At 42.0% G+C, this 16404-nt stretch overlaps 2 protein-coding genes across 2 annotated transcripts in view; both read left to right on the top strand.

The window, feature by feature from the left end:
* The window catches only part of LOC102094985 (uncharacterized), a 421561-nt gene extending 419625 nt beyond the window's left edge, over positions 1-1936 (top strand). Inside the window, exon 7 of the mRNA XM_065049948.1 lies at positions 1839-1936. Within this exon, the coding sequence (XP_064906020.1) occupies positions 1839-1883 (45 nt within the window). The 3' untranslated portion in view covers positions 1884-1936. The remainder of the gene's footprint in view (positions 1-1838) is intronic.
* A 5915-nt stretch (positions 1937-7851) lies between these two features.
* Positions 7852-16404, top strand: part of ZBTB20 (zinc finger and BTB domain containing 20) — a 53235-nt gene continuing 44682 nt past the window's right edge. The window contains exons 1-2 of the mRNA XM_005511456.4: positions 7852-7926; positions 9566-9753. Of these exons, the coding sequence (XP_005511513.2) occupies positions 7910-7926; positions 9566-9753 (205 nt within the window). The 5' untranslated portion in view covers positions 7852-7909. The remainder of the gene's footprint in view (positions 7927-9565; positions 9754-16404) is intronic.

Raw genomic sequence — 16404 nt, 5'->3', positions numbered from 1 at the left:
AAAGACCTGATCCTGTGATTTTTCTGCTTCTAGTACAAGTTAAAAATGCACGTTAACTGAAATACTGGGCACTTTTTAAGGCACATGGGATTTATGCTTTAAAAAGGTGAGCAATAGCCAGATAAAAGACAGATTGATGTGTGCAAAGTGGATATAAGAAGCAAGGTCAGCATTAACAGAATGGATGGGGTGTATATGGAAGTGGGAAGGAGAGCTTCAAAGTAAGCCATGCTGAGTGTTAGCAAGGACTTAAATCTACAGAATCCTTAGGTGTTATTGCACCTTTGAAATTCAACCCTCGGTAGTGGTCAAAGGTGCCACTGTTTTATGTAATTCTTTTGAGCTAACCCGATGCTGGCATATGGTCCATCTCCCAAGCCCTGGTGAAACTCAGAGGTTCAGGCTGAGTTGAGGATTATTTTTTCATGTTTAAATTCACTCAATCTGCAATTCAAAGCAGACTTCAAGAGGGGAGAACCCGCAAAAACTGGAATCAAATAAAATATTTGCTTGAGCCTCTGTGAAGTGTAGCTGCCAGATTTCACGTAGCCTGTTGAAATCAATATGTAGCATATATCCCACTCACCAATGAACGTCATCATTACAAAATGTGTAAATTGAACATAAAACCAAATGTATATTTTGTGAAGTACATTATTACAGTGTCATCTAAAATCCTTCATTTTGTCTGCTGGCAATCATTCCAGTGCTCCTGCTGCACAGACAGTGGGGTTTTTTTATTGTGTTGCATTTACAGAAATAAATTCCGACTTGCAGAGTGACATTAACTACCTGTGAAATAACAATTACATCTCTTATCATTTTTTGTTCACCTTCTTGATTCCTTTGATAAGGCAAATACTTGCTTTGCTCGTCTGATCAGAGTAGGCAAAATCATTTTTTCATGGAAATAGCACCATTGACTTCACTGTGGGTAGGACTGAATATGCTGATGTCCCAGGAGTTCTTTGCATAAGTGAAGCAGGACTTAATTCTGTCCCTGGATGTTAACTTCAGACATACTTCCAACATCCACAATGAGCCACCCAAAGATCATAAGTTAGCAAAGGAGCAGTTCTGTTAGTCTAGAGAGGGATGCAAGTCCCCCAAAAATGTAAATACTCACAAAAACTTAGGTCTGGGTGGTGAAATCACCCTCTAATAAATATTGGAGCTGAGGTTTTTTCTTTGGATCCCTTTCTGTATTAGTCCATTGAGTCCAACTTTCTCTTTAGCTCTGCTGCTGAGCTGAATCTTCCCTGAAAGGCTGACAATAAGTTATTTGACTGGTCTCACCGCAGTAGACCTGGTGGCTAATGGGAGATGAGTGGGGTTTCTGCTTTGATACGAACTATTATTTTTGTGATGTAAAGATGGCAAAAGAAGTGGAAGAGGATTTTGCCTTCCTTTTGCTGCCTTTCAGTCCTGAGGAAGTGTTTGTTGCTGCTCTGAACAGGACTAGCCTTGTTGTTCTGATGAGAAGCACTCGAGTGCCAAGTTTGTGCTAGCTCTCCATCACTGCTCCGTGCTCATTCCATTAGAGTGAGCAACTTCTCAGAATGAATCCTACTGATAGCACTTTGTTGCCTAATCCTTCCTCTCCTCCTCACTTCACCAGAATAGGTTGCATGGGGAGACTGGGGTAACTGGGGACTGACTCTGTTGTTGTTTGCAGCCAGTGCTGGAGGGATTGCAGTGGGAAGAATTTGGCCCTACCAGGCTGCAGCCAGCTGTACTGACAGTGGAGAATGCCAGTTAGCATCCAACAAGTTTTCTTGCTCTCAGTAAATTATTATTATTTCCCCCTGACCTTTCCTTTTTGGTTCTTTCTGGTACAGACACAGCCTCTCTCTGTTCCCTGCCCCAATGAACGTCTGCACTAGGTCCAAGGCTTGGAGTAATTTACCTGAAGAGTGATACCATTTGGAAACCACTGTAAGTATATTTTATCTCTTATAAAAGACTTCTTGTTTCAGCAAAAAAAAAAGACATCTTTAAAAAACAAAAACAAACTGCAGCACCTGTGAGCATTACAGATGAGGGTAAGCTAACTTTTGCTTTTGAAATTTGCAAGAAACTGTGTGGGCAAAACAAATGTCAATAAAAAACTGTTAAATATTTAAGTCGTAGCCTCACAGCATAGTTCAGCAATGACTGGTTTGATCTACTTGTATCTTTTCGTTTGGCAGGTTCTCCCTACTTACTGCTCTAGTTCATGCTGTTCTAGTTGGTTCGTCCATGTTTGACTTCAGAGTGTTTATCTTCTTTTTTATTCATATGACTTTTTAATGAGATACCTTTCCTCTCATTGGTGTTTCATGCAATACAGATTGAATTTACTGCAACTCCTTAAAGATTTACATTGTTTTTTTCCAGGCCCTGAGTAATTTATGATTTGGGCTGGTGTTTCTTAAGGCCCTTACAATTTGGTAAATTTGGCTGGATTACATACGTGAAGTTGCCTGAGAGAATTTTGACTTTGTGTTGTGGTTTTATTATGCTTTGAACTTATCGACTGTGTGTTATTTGCACTGTTTCCCCCCCATAGAGCTCATAGTTTTTATATGTTCTGATCAATTCTCAGTGCTTGCCAGTATTGTCACAGTGTTGCCGTAGCTGAGATGCTCTAAGATTGTAAGGCAGGCAAGCTTTGTAGGCGGGACCTACAAAGTCTCATGAACTTTCATGAGGCTTGTGGTCTAGATAGATGGAAAATAATTGACAAATTTGGGGGCATATAAGCCCCACTTCAGGTCTGAAACAGATCCAGCAAATTTCAATCTTAGTTTAACTTAATCTCTGAGTTTAACTTAATTATGTTAATCAGTCTCCTGTGAGGGATTTTGGAGTTTATTTTACTTTTTTTGCATTGATTAAGTTTTCCAGGCTTTTATTGCACAAGAACATTGGGCCTCTCTTGTTAGTTCTCTGTGCCTCCCATTCTTGCTCTTCAGTGTTCTGCTGGGATTTCTCTTTCATATTACATTTTATGGCGGTATTTTCAGGAGTTTGTGTTTTCCATTGTATGACACAAACTTGCAATCAGAGATTTTAAACAAACTGCCAGTCATGTAGCTGTAACAGCATGAAGATCAGTGTGGCTGCAAAATCATCAGAGAAGCTGTGTGAATATTCAGGCAGTCAGCCTGTGCAGGACTTTTAACTACTGAAGCAACACTTCTGGCACAAAACCTGGGATGGCTCAAGTGGTTTAAAGCAAGCTCATCTTGGGAAGCTTCACCCTCAGCCTTGGCGTTCAGTGTACCCTCAATTTTGAGGTGAGATCTCTGGGCAGATTTCAGTGCTTTTTGCTGTTCTATCAGGATTGTTTTTGTTTTGGTTTGGTTTGGTTTTATATTCAATGATTGCACACATCTCTCTCTCTTTCACTTTGTCAGTTTCTAAATATGTATTGTCAATGTCATGTCTGGAAGAGACACAACACTGGCAGTGATAAGCACTGATATCAGGAGCTGTGTTAGTCGTACACAGGCAGAGGAAGAATGTGCAGCAGAACGCTCAGGAAAAATATTGATTAAAATCAAATGTGAACTATTTTCACATTCTTATATTTTTAGGAACTCAAAAGCTAGGTTTTCTTTTTAATTATATACAGTCTCTGTGAATTACTAAGCTTACAGACAAACTGATCGTCAGTGAGTTAAGTGCAGTGCTTGGGCACTACAGGCATCTCTGACCTGAGGGCACTTACTAGAAGGTGATGCCATATCTATGAGAAGGAGAAATAGTTCTGGGAACATGGGTGGGCAGACTCAGCCAGCAGCAGCACTTGTAACAACATCAGCAACCCTGTGGCATGTTCCCTCCGTGCTGTTTAGTATGCAACGAACAAAGGTCTGGTTGGTGACCCAGCCCTCCTTGTATTCAGAGGCTGAAAACTGCCTCATTATTGTTCATTATGTAGTATTATTCTCATACAGTCACATTATCATAGCTTCCTCTGAGAGCCGGGATGCTGCTGTGGGTTCTGCACATCTACACTGCCTCCTATACCTGAGCTAATGTGTTCATCACTAACCTGGTGCCTCCTCAGGACAGAGCGCTGTTCCCTGTGTAAGGGATGGTTCAAGCATTAGTTATAGCTGCTGTGGGAGAAGTACAACAACATACATTTCCTATTTTTGACAAAGACTTGATTCGGTGGCCCAGCTGTAAGAACATGTTAATTCATTGCGGCGAAATTAATTCCAAACTCAAGTAATGGTTGTGAGGGAGATACATGCAAAGAAATAATGTGTGGAGAATGGGTGAAGGGTTTGGGGAGTGAAGGATGTATGCATGAGTGGCAGCAAGAAGGAATAGGTGTAGAAGAGGCTTTATAGTAATTGGTTTCTAGATAGCTCTGATGTTAGGGCATCCAAAATATTATCCATTTTGCCTTCAAATTAAACATGAAGGAGCTATTCTGTTTTGCAGACAGTGCCCAGGTCATTGCAGTAGCTGCAGCACTGTGAGTTGTCCACTGTCAAAGACCTTTTTGTATGCTAAAGGTACATGGAAAGGAGAGGATGCCTCACTGCAATGAATATAGTCACAGAAGAGTTTCAGAAAACAAATAAAAAGATGGCAATGATTGTAGGTCTTCTTCTTCTACACATGAGCTGGAAAGTGCTAGTACACACAGTTCAGTTCAGGGATGACAGTGGATGCAGTTAGCCTGATATTAGGTACCAGAGAGCCTACAGTCGAGAAAGGAGACCATATATTTTAAGTGGTGTAAATGAACTTAATGAAAATATCACAGTAAATATAAGGGAATGCTGAAAGTGAATACATACAAAAGAAAAGTACCTGGACATAGGATAGAAAGTTTAAAAGATGGAGTAGGTAGGATGTTTAGAAGCAGACTGGATAAATGTCCTATGAATCAGTCGTAAATATGAATTCTGCAGTGATTCTCAAGCCTTAGATTATTTTAGAAAGATCAGCATCACTTCTGTCCCCAACTTCTAGGAATCTGTGCATCAGAAGTGCTATTTCTTTGCTATGTTGGCTTTCCGCTGTCCTTCACAAGAAGCAAACATGATGACAGCCCTCTGATAATTTTAAGAATGAGTGCAGTATTTGGAAGGACTTGGGGTACACCACAGGTTGTATGTGGAGAAGGAGCTCAAAGATAACTGGGTATCAGACTAAAGCCCCTTGCACATTCCCAAGTCATTTGCAAATAAGTTGCAACTTCTATTGCCCTTAGCAAAAGTAAATAGCAAACTTCCTGTTTCCCAGATTAGTCTGTAGGGAGGAACATAATCACGTGAACCAAAGTAGCAAGGTAGACTGAGCCTCACAATTGAAATAATGACGGGACTGTCAGTCAGTGAAGTCCAGGGATGGTACATAAATAGGTTCCACAAACAATATTTATTATTTGTTTCATTCTCACTCCTAGCCCTGTGCTTTCAGGGTTTTTGACACAACTAAGACAAGTCATAGTCTTCCACAGTTACTGTACCATTTTACCTTCTGGAACACTAAGGTATATTAGAGAGCTTGCTGATGGAAGTGTTCATAGAAGTGTGCAATCAGAAAAAAAAAATAGGTTGTGAGGGTCCTCTGGAGGTCTCTAGTCCAATTCCCTGCTCAGAGCAGGCCTGACTTCCAAGTTGGATTAGGTTACTCAGGACGTTGTTCAATTAAGTTTTGAAAATCTCCAAGGATGGAGATGACACAACCTGGCTTGTCAGGCTAATCCAGTGCTTAACAACTCTCCCTGTGAAAACTATAGCAATAAGATAGCAATAGAGGTAGACTATGTAACTGAATGTAAGAATATTTAATTAGAATATATAGGTGAAGAGTGCAGCAATAGAAGCTTTTTATATGGGCAATAAGGTAAAACAAAAGGATAGCACTATACTTACAGCAATAGGAGGATTTTTCTGGCTTTGCCCATTTTCCTTTGCTGGCAACAGCAGCCCAGTATTGCAGACTGGAGAAGAACCTTGTTTGGCCATCTTCATAGGTAGTTTTGACCACAGTGTCCCCAGGATTTTTCTTTCCTGAAAAGTGTTTTTTTAGATCCTTAGCTGACTTGGCTGTTTCACTTACTCAGCCTTTCTCACATGGAAGCCTGCATTCCTTTCAGGTGGTACTGAGATGCAGGGCATGTCTAAGCAGTGTAAGAGAAACTGGGAATGCTGTGGAGAGGTATTATCTCTAGTGCCAGTCAGCACCATTGTTTCTCTTCCCGTCCTACTGAGTGCAAATCACCAAGCTGCACGACTCTGATGTGGAAAAGCGATGATGCAAGAGCATCTTGATAACATAGTGTCAGCCTTAAGAGTGAAGTGGAAAATAAATGGGTTTGGAAAGGAAGAAGCAGGGAGTGCTATGCACAGCCTCGCTGGTGTCACTACCTGGTGCTAAAGTATTTTTTAACCCGTCCCTCTAACGAGTTTTGAAGGCCTAGGAAGCACACACAGGATCAACCACACGATGAAGCATCAGTGTTTGGTCTAACAAAACAACTGTGGCTGTGCTAGCAGCTGACAGGTCATGTTTACTCAGACTGAGCCTCTACCCTGCAAATAACAACAGCACCCTGTGCAGAGGAGGCTGCTTTCTGTGTGTATGGATGGAGCTGGAAGTCAAAGTCTGTACTTCAAGCATGTAACTTGGGTTAACTCCGAGCTGAAAACAGACCTTCAATATAGCAGTTCAGTTTCCAGGCACAAGGGACTTCATTACCCCATGCATTCAGTCTAACCCTATATACATCCTTTGCTGCCTGGACAATAAGCCATGCTATCTGAAAGCTTCTTGGGTAGCAATGCTGTAAAAAAACCACTGGTTTGTACACAGATTCCCTACAGCCCCGGGTGCATGCTGCTGGCACATGGGAAAGTCATGGGATCTGTAAATGAGGCGTATGAAGGTGTGCCAGAGTTTGTACGCCAAGGATCGATGCAGACTGTTACAAACAAAACATATGCAGTCCTTATACTTTAAAATACATGTGCCCGTGTACAAGCTCTGTGTCTCGTGCATCCTCATCCGTGTAGCAAGAGATGGATCCCGGTGACAGCATGGGGAACAGACAGAAGGGTGCCCGAGCTTGGAGTGATGAAACACTGTTTACTCTTCAGGAAAAAAAAAATACACTTTTAAAAGGTTTGACTTTCCTTCCATTTAAAATGGAGGTAATTAGTTCAGCCGTTTGCTATACCTCCACAACTTCAAGTAAGGTCCATTTAGTCATCTTCTATTGATTTAGATCCGATTAGACCCCAGCCTGGTATATTTTCAGCCTGTTGATTTTACACACGGAAGACACAACGGCAGTACCCTATGCCTGTCCCGCAGCGTGGGGATTTTTAGCCCCAGCAATCCAAAACGCATCAGAGCGGGCAGGAGCCACGAGGTTGTCAGCGTGACCCTCGAGCAGCGGTGGATCACCCACAGAGTTCAGCAGCCTCAAGTCCCATCTGTCTGTGACCGAGCTCCTTTTTCTGCATTTTGGCCAGCCCAAGGCAGGTGCCAAGCGGCCAACTGGGCCCAGCACCTCCTGAGGGGCCTTTGTGCGGGGGCGGGAAGGATTTATTTCTGGTTTGGCCCACTTAACTTTTTTTTATTATTATAATTATAGTTTTTCCTCCTTTCTTTCGCGGAGCCTTCTCGTTCCGGCCGAGGCGGCAGCGCGCCGTGGCGCGGCAGGCAGGCAGGGCCGCTGCCCGGGCTGGCCGGCCGGCCGGGCCGGGCCGGGCCCAGGCGGCTGCTGCCCCCCGACGGCGGCCGCCGGGAAATGGCGTCGGGTCCCGGCCCTGCCCGCGGCCGGGCGCGCCGCCCTTATGTAACGCCCTTATGTAACCGGCCCGGGCCGTGGGCTCTGCGCTCCCCTGCCGGGCGGCTGACCCGCGCTGCTCCTCCTCGTCCCCTGCACCCCTCGGGAATGGAGCTTTTCTTGCTGTAAGATCGAGTCGTTTAAAAATTAAGAGGCCAGCCCGGTCCTCAAAAATCACGTTTTGGCATCTCAGCCGCAGGCTGTCCTCAGTGGGATGCGGGTGGGCAGAGTGTGCAGGGAGAAGGGGCCGCGTCACCGGTGTTCCTGTATTGACCTTTCAGAGGGAGGGTCCGTCCCCGTTGAGGGGGTCTTTGCTGGGACCATGATATAGGGCCTGGGCAGACGCAGGGCAGAGCCATCTTGGCTTCAGCAGCACCTCCGTGCTCTGGGACAGACCTCATTCAGGCCAGACTCTGCCCTGAAACCACGCTCGCCCAGCAGCGCGAGGTGCCGCCTTGAGAAGGATCTGCTCCCAGGGCAGCCTGCCACAGCTCGCGGCTCAGGTGCCGACAGGAGATAATGGCGTTGTATTTGGATGGCTTCAGCTACCGGGTGATTACTAGGGCACCACAGCCATGTGCTGGGGCAGGGTGGCCATGTCCCCAGCTAGAGACTGTGGTCTGAGCTCGCTGCGTGTCTTCCTGCCTTGGGAACAGAGCGAGCGCCTTCCCCTGTGGCGAGGAAACAGTGGGCACTTGCTTCCCTGTACAGAGGGCTTGCTGCGCGATTCAAAGCCCAACACTTCTCTTTGTGCCTCAGTTTCTCTGCTTGTGAAATGAAGGTAGTGATTACTTGCCTAATGTTGCTCCGAGGCTTAATTCTTTGTGTTTACAAAGTGCTCGGAAGTCCTGAATGGAGGGGGGCATTGAGAGCTCATATGCACTGCGCTCATAGCCTGTTGTCAGAGGTTACGAATCTTCATGCTTAACTTACATGACCTCTGCATCTCAAAATTACTTCAGTGCTTTTCCCTACAAAAAGAGTCTCCATGCTGATTTGTTTTGAACTGGAAACTTGTATATTTGTTTGCTTTTGAGACAAATTTATTACATTTCTGTATAACTCTATTCAGAATGCTACAGACTTGGTTAATATTTGTCAAATGGAGCTCTGATTGTCTAAACCACTGGTGATAACCAAGTGCTTGAATACTGTTGTTAAAGCAGGCCTGTGTTTCATAATATCAACACTATACGTCCCGTGTTTCTCAATAACAGCACTACACATCCTGTGTGCAACTATAATTTTGCAATAGTTTAGTATATGCATTGCATCTCCTGGAGACAAGCAGGACTTCTCAGAAATTGTATGAATATTCATTGTTGTAATGTATATAACAAGTAAGCTTTTCATCTTTGGTGTGCATGTTAAGAGGAGATATCCCCCATGCACCCAGCACTTCAATAAACCAATGTCAGCTTTTAAAACTATCACTACATTTGGAGAGTTTTCTCGGTTACTGTTTCAGTAACACTGGGGCAAGTTTTATTTTATATGTCATCCGTAGGGGCAGAATGAGGAGCTAGTTGGCCAGTTTGCTGTAACACAGTCTCAGGGCCGTTGCATCAGAGTCAAAACAAGGAGCAGCTTGTTTCCAAACAAGAAGCATGGAGGAAAGTCTTCTCTGCCTCCCTCCCTGTAAGGGAAAAGAGAGGAGAGAGGGAGGTGGCAGGGGGGGAAGAAAGTTATCTTTAACAGATTCTAAAAATGCCTTTTCCCAAATACGCAGTCAGTCCCTTCAAAGGTCTCTTTGTTTATTTTCAGGAAGAAACCCAAGACAGCTGAAAACCAGAAGGCGTCTGAGGAGAATGAGATTACTCAGACGGGTGCATGCAGCGCCAAGCCGGGCCTTCCCTGCCTGAACCTTGAAGCTGTTCTGTCTCTGAGCCCGGCCCTCATCCACTCACCACATTCACCACCAAACCTGCACGCACACACAGGGTCATCTGATTGTGAGTACACCAACACGCTGCTGGGTTGCACCAGGGTTCTTGAAAACATGCTCCTTATTGCAGACCAGGTTTTCCAGTTGGATGCTCTTTCTGTAATGGCACGAGCAGGACTCCGTCAGGGCTTACCTTTTCCCTTCTTTGGGAATTATCACTGAAACAGAGCGTTGAGGTCGTGGTAGTGCAATCAGCCAGTGGAAGCTGAGAGCATGTTGTTGGGTCAGGGTGCTACGTCTTATGCATTGAAAAGGGAAGACTCCTGAAGCATTTCTCTTCCCAGTTAGAGCTATAGTTATTCCTCTCCAGGTAGTCACATGCCTCTCGTTACCCAAGCATATCTACTGACTGGGGGTTTTGAGCCTGTGCTGTATTGCAGTGGGAGAAAACAAATGTCTGACTTTGACACCCAGGATTATAAAGGTTTTCCACCAAGAAATGGGAGAGTGTTTTGTGGAGAGGATCAGTCTGTGAGAGTCTGGAAAGTCTTTGCAGACCTGTGTGGTTGTACCAGTTTAAGGCCCTTGTTTTGAGTGTATTCACTTTCAGATTACTCAGTATGGGTTCACTGGCCTTTTGAAGGTGTTCTTTTCCATTTTGCCAAAAAATACAAAAATAAGGGAGGAAATGATTAAAACTGGATTTTGGAAAGTCAGAACTTACCCTGTCAGCTCCTCAAAACATTATCATTTCACAGCAGTCACTGCCTGGAAGTCTCTTGGGCAAGAATATGCAGGATGATGTGAACCTCATCATTCACTAGTTTTAGAATATATAGTTTACATCTTTAGCAGTAGTTTTAGGATGTTGTAAAGTTTACAAGGGAGAAAAAAGGAGAAAGAAAGATGATGACACTTGGTTTCAAGAGCTCAGAAGCCAACCAGACTTTGCAAAGGCCTATAAAAAAAAAAAAAAAGATATTAAAAAGTATGTATATCCTTTTCTTTTTTTAATTTAAAAATCCTGCCTCAGGGCCAAGTTTGGAAGCAACTGGGTTATAGGGATCATCACAATCAAAATCACTTTAGCTGCAGTTCATTCCCGTTGGCTTCTGATTTTAGTCATTGTGAACTTATTCTTGATTTTAATAGAGCTGGTAAAAACGTTGGGGAGACTTTCTTGAATCTCACCTGGTGATCTGGGGAGAAGAAAGAGATGTGAAACAATTGAGCAGCAGGCAGCACACAATTTAGTATATACAAGAATTCTCTTCAAATTGGAGATGCCAGGCTCCTTGTTAAAACAGGGGTACAGTTTTGTCTTGTGATGTTTTCTGAAAACAAAAAGCTTGTGAAAAGACACAAAAAATGAGCAGAAGAACAAGAAAAAATAATCCTTATTTTCAAACAAAGAATCTCTTTATCCCATTCACAAAGATGAAAGAGTTCATTAGTAAATGGGATTTGAAACCTCACACTGATGTTTTTTGACAGTACAAATGGAAACCCATGAAAGCAACCTTAGGATAGAGGCCAGCAGGGATTGTAGGGAACTTGGAGAATGAACTCCTGCTTTTGCTTTCTGAGGTGGCCGAGTTCAGGGGTGAGGAATATTGGCAGAGGGCAGTAAGGGGAGGTGGAGCCTGCAGCTCTTCATGCTCTACCTGTTCTGTGGACAAACAGAGTCTTTTAGACTCCAAAGTTTTTAATGTCCCCAAATCACCTTCCATTCCTACCAAATTCACAGCACTGTTACGAACAAACGGCAAAGCCAGGTTCAGTGCTCCTTTCGCACTGATTTTTTTTTTCAGAATAGAAGAAGTTTAATAATATCTTCAATATTAATATTGTCCTGTCTCAGGAATTGTTGCAGTTTAGTTCCCAAAATACAGTTGGGTCATGAAAAAAATCTAGAAATGGTACAACATCTTGTGATGTTGATCTCTTAGCTGATTATGTGTACTTTGAAACCAATGGAAAAGCTCCCATTATTTATCACAGGTTATAACCTTTATCAGGCTGTATTTGTTTGGGGCGGTATGCACGTAATTAGTGTTTGGCATGCCCTTGCAAAATGGTCATGCCAATTTCTCACATGAACTAGAAATGAGACATGATGAATATTTACTGAATATTTACCCATCTCCCATGTGATGTGGCATTATTTTTTAATATGGCCTCAATCCTTAGTGCTGGAACACATTCATTGACCCAAGAGATTAATATTTGTGGCTCCCAACATTTAAAGATGTCATTACAAACTCCTTCTCCTTACGTCTTGCCTCCCCTGCCTTTTGGAGTGACTCTTTTCCCTCACCCTGGAACCCTTCCCTGTGTCTTTCTCTTCCCCTCCTCGCAGAGCTACACTGTCACATGTTTTTTTCCTCTCAACTTTTGGACCTGTGGTGATACTTTACTTCTTTGGGCCAGCAGCACTTCCAGTCCTTCTCTCTGCCTTCTGGACACTACAACATTGTTTCTTCTCTCTTGCCCAGACCACCTCACTGCCTCTGCCGCCACAATTGGGCACATTATATTTAATTTTCAAAGGACATTCTTCCTTCTCCTGGGGAGTTTTCTAGCAGATGGTAAATAATTTCAAAATACTTTAAAATTAGGATTAAACAGGAAGTTTGAGATGAATATTCATTGAAAACATCAGAAACACCCAGAAAGAGTCAGCATTGGTAGGCATATCAATTCTTGGAAAAATGTACTGATGTACAGATGGTTCCGTAAGCCCTCATTCACGTATCTGGAAAAAAAGACTTGGATTTTATGGGCCGCCTATTCAAATCAGTTTGAAATCTTCACTGACCACTTTGCATGCACAGTCACTAGTGCTTGGCAGAAAATACCACCATTATTAGAAATATTCAGAAGCCAATCTATTTAAAAAATATGGGTGCTTTTGGAATGATTCAGATCAAAATACTTTTTCCAAGCATAGGAAATAAAACCTCTGTGATAGCCATCTGCTCCTCAGCTGTAAAAGGCAGAGGTGAAGAAAGCCTAAGCAATAGTCTAAATGCCAGTCTTACTGAAATAAGTACTTAGCAAAAAAATATATGTAAACTCATATGTGATGCACAACTTAATTTATGGCCTAATTCTATAGTGTAGTGCATTCCACATGCTGTTTCTTGTGCCACTTATTCCCAATAAAATTGCATTACTTCTGACCCTGGTAGGACTGGGTACTAGGTTTCTGGATTTGAACATTATATTTCCAGCACAGATGAATCCTTGAAGCAAAATCCAGGACCTAGGATGCATTGTGTCTGGTTCCCATCTCTTTCAGTCTTGGGAAATGTTAGCTTACACAATGCAATTGGAGAAACAAGGTAGAGGAAGGGGTGCTTCCTAAGGTAACTGTTTTCGTGTAAGGCTTGGCAAACAAAAAGCACCACTTTGAATTAATTTGGAATTAAGTCATAGAGTGAGCTGATAGAACTCCAAATGAGTTATACCTCTAGCTACTCAGCTGTCACAAGCAGATGTAGCTGATTACCCAGAAGAAAGGTGTTTCTGCAAAAAGCTACAAGGACAAGCATGGAGACACAGGTTTTGGCAAGGTTACAAAGAAGCAAAGGAAAGCATATGAGATTGGTGCTATTTGCAGTTTTCCACATACTTTCTTGCTTATGGATAGAGAATGCATAAAGTTGGTAGGGTCCTAGTTTGAAGGCTGAACTCCCTCAGGTAAGGCATCTACAGATTTTACTGAGACAGAAGGAAATGATCAGGACTTGGCTGTATTTAAACTGATTTGGTCTATATGGGCCACTCACTTCAGGAGTCCTTCAGAAAGCATCTATAACTATATATGTTTTGCAAGTGCCAAAAGATAAGATCATTTTGGCAGAAACTTTCACAAGTTCTCAGAGATGCAATCATACAAAAACTTCATTCAGGCTCTGATGTATGCATCTTAACAGATGTGTCCAGACTCAAAGGAATCCCACGGGAACAGTGCAACTGAATCTCTTTGTCTCTATTGATAGTTAAAAGAGTTATTCTAAGATATTGGATGGTCCATCTGTGAAGGAATTTGTTCCAGATAGGGGAAAAGCAACATCTTTCCAAAGAGTTTTCATGGGACTACGAGGCAGGTTGGACAATCATTGGAAAAATGCTGAAGCAATTTTTATTATTTTAGAGAACACAGAATTCTTGCAGAGACCTGAGATTCTGCTAGGGAATGAAAGTTGAGAAGAAAAGTGAGACATGGGTAATTTTTGAAAACTCCATGAAACAATCATCAACAAGATACTAAGATGCGGGAGGACTTTCAAAAGTTATGTTTTAGCAAGGAACTGGGAAGTTCTTGTGCGTTGTATAGAATGCAATTTATAAATAGTGTCAGTGAATGACCACATCTGAACCCTTTGTCCATACATTGTCAATTTATATGGCTGACTTCATCCAATTCCAGCATTTTTTAGCTTTCATAGGATCAGAACTTTGATTCAGTCAGTTTTCTTTTTCTCCTTCTAAGTTCTAAGTTTTGTAGCTTGATAGCCTTCCAGCATAATGGAGAAAGAGAGTGAATCTCACAAAGTTCGTGAACTCCACAAAGCATCAAGAGTGGATGTGGAAACTCTGAGTTTTCGTGTTCTTGAGCAGCTAGAGGGACCCACCATTCCTTTCCCTTGAATCAACAAGTTTGATTTGCCTGGGGCTAATATAGAGGTTAGCTGGATCTGAAGTTGTTTTGGCTTTGTCTTTATGTTTTAGGTTTCCTGTGTTTCAGTTTAAGGTTCTGTGGCAGGAAGGGAACAGTTATGTGCCCTTATGGTCTTCCCTCTGCCTCTGAAAATTTGTGGCTATGATTCCCTAGGAACTGCTCTGGAGCTTTCAGATGATCTCCACTCTCAGAGGGGAGGAGAGGGGCCCTGATTCTACCAGCTTCCTTGTTTTCAGAGGCTGACAGTATGTCAGTAATTTAATCTGTATTTTTGCTAGTCTATGTATAGAATGTGTTAGCTAATGCTGAATATTTTTACACTGGTTTTGGTGACCTAAGAAATAATGTATGTTTAGATACCTTTTTTAGATGATATAATAATAATGATACAGGCCTTTTCTGTAGCAAGCTAAATTGAAGGCAAGGACATCCATAGTTCTCAAATACTGATGTCACGGATTATAGGTTTGTCTTGCAGAGTATTTGAAATTTTGTTTAGTAAATGCTTTTTTTCGTAATAGTCGTGAGTTTTATGTCCAGTAGGTTATTTTTTTGTTTGTAAAATTATCAAAGAAATATCAGTCAGGAATGACTTTTGTTTTCTTAGAAACAGATATATGTTGCTTGAATTTTGTAGTGACAGAAGTACAAGTACAGGTATGTTAAACTATAAGCCAAGTTCACCCTGTTTCTGTTGAGAAAGCCATCACAATACACTGAAGAATTGGCAGTGTAAAATATTGTACTACTGATAGGAACTGGTCTCTATATTCCTAATCAGTACACTAAGTAGAGTTTTGTCAGGTTGGTCTCCTGGGCTTTTCTTCTCGTGAGAAATGACTAATAGCATATGGTACTTCAGTTATTAAGTCAGTGAGTATGTTTTCAGAAGCAACTGTGTGTCTTTGGAGCCTAAGTTTCACTGATGCATAAATCACTTACATTTATAACACATAGATGCTTTTGAAAATTTGTCTAATTATGCTAAATGTTGATTCTCTCATTTGATGACCCTGTAATGCTGGTTTGATGCTAGGCTGTCAATTCCTGTGGCATTCAGTGCTTTTCCTACTGCTCACTATTTAGGAAACTCTCAGTGATTACATGCATAGTTTCAGCTTTGGCTTAAAACAGCCGTGCAAGTTTCCAGCTTTCATGATATCAAGGGAGAACTTGAAGGTATGTCCCCAGGCTATCTGTTCTTTCCAAGTAACAGGGAACGGGATAAAAAGTCTTATTGCTCTTTACAATTCCATAGCCTCCATTCTTAAGATTTCGAGGTTAGTTGATAGTATTGTGATATTTCTGTTTGTAAGTCATGCTGCAACCACTGAGACATACTGTATCTGGCCAATAAGATACCTGCAGTCTGTTTCTGAGTTTACCTGTTCCTGTCTTTAGAATCTGCCCCTATAGATTTTTATTACCATTCTTTAAGTTGTGAGTAATATATATGTATATGAGTGTTTCAACTGCTTCACTCATTAAATGATTAATACTATACAACTATCTACCACTGTTCAATGTATTAAGATGTTGTAGTACTCTTTTGTTTTGGGGAATTTTTTGTTTGATTGGTTTTGTATGTGTTTGCGTTTTTTTAATAACAATCTCCAGAACAGTGCTTTCCTCTTCTCCCCCTTGAGCTAGCTCACCTTCTCTGTCATCCTCCATTCTGAAAATTAAAGCAATAATGTAATTTCTACTGGAGAATTTCTGTAACCTTTTTGATTACCTTTACTGCTTTCATAGATCAGTAGTCTAGCTAACCCACCGAGTCTAGTACTTGCCCACTTAATCTGTCAATCCACATAATCTGTAGCACTTCTGAGGTACTGGTCATTGCCCTGTAAGCTTTCTCTGTCTGATGTGTTTAAATAATGTTTTATTACAGTATATGTCTTTATAGCTTTAGCATTTTTTTTTCTTTAGATTTCCTCTTCACCCTACCTAATCTTTGTTTTACATCTAGCTTGCTACAGTTCATGCCCAGTCCTATTAGTGTCAGTCAGGCATGATTTCCATGTTTGG

The sequence above is a fragment of the Columba livia genome, chromosome 1, assembly GCF_036013475.1.
Source record: "Columba livia isolate bColLiv1 breed racing homer chromosome 1, bColLiv1.pat.W.v2, whole genome shotgun sequence".
Classification (NCBI taxonomy): Eukaryota; Metazoa; Chordata; class Aves; order Columbiformes; family Columbidae; genus Columba; species Columba livia.
This window is presented reverse-complemented; position numbering and strand designations above follow the sequence as displayed.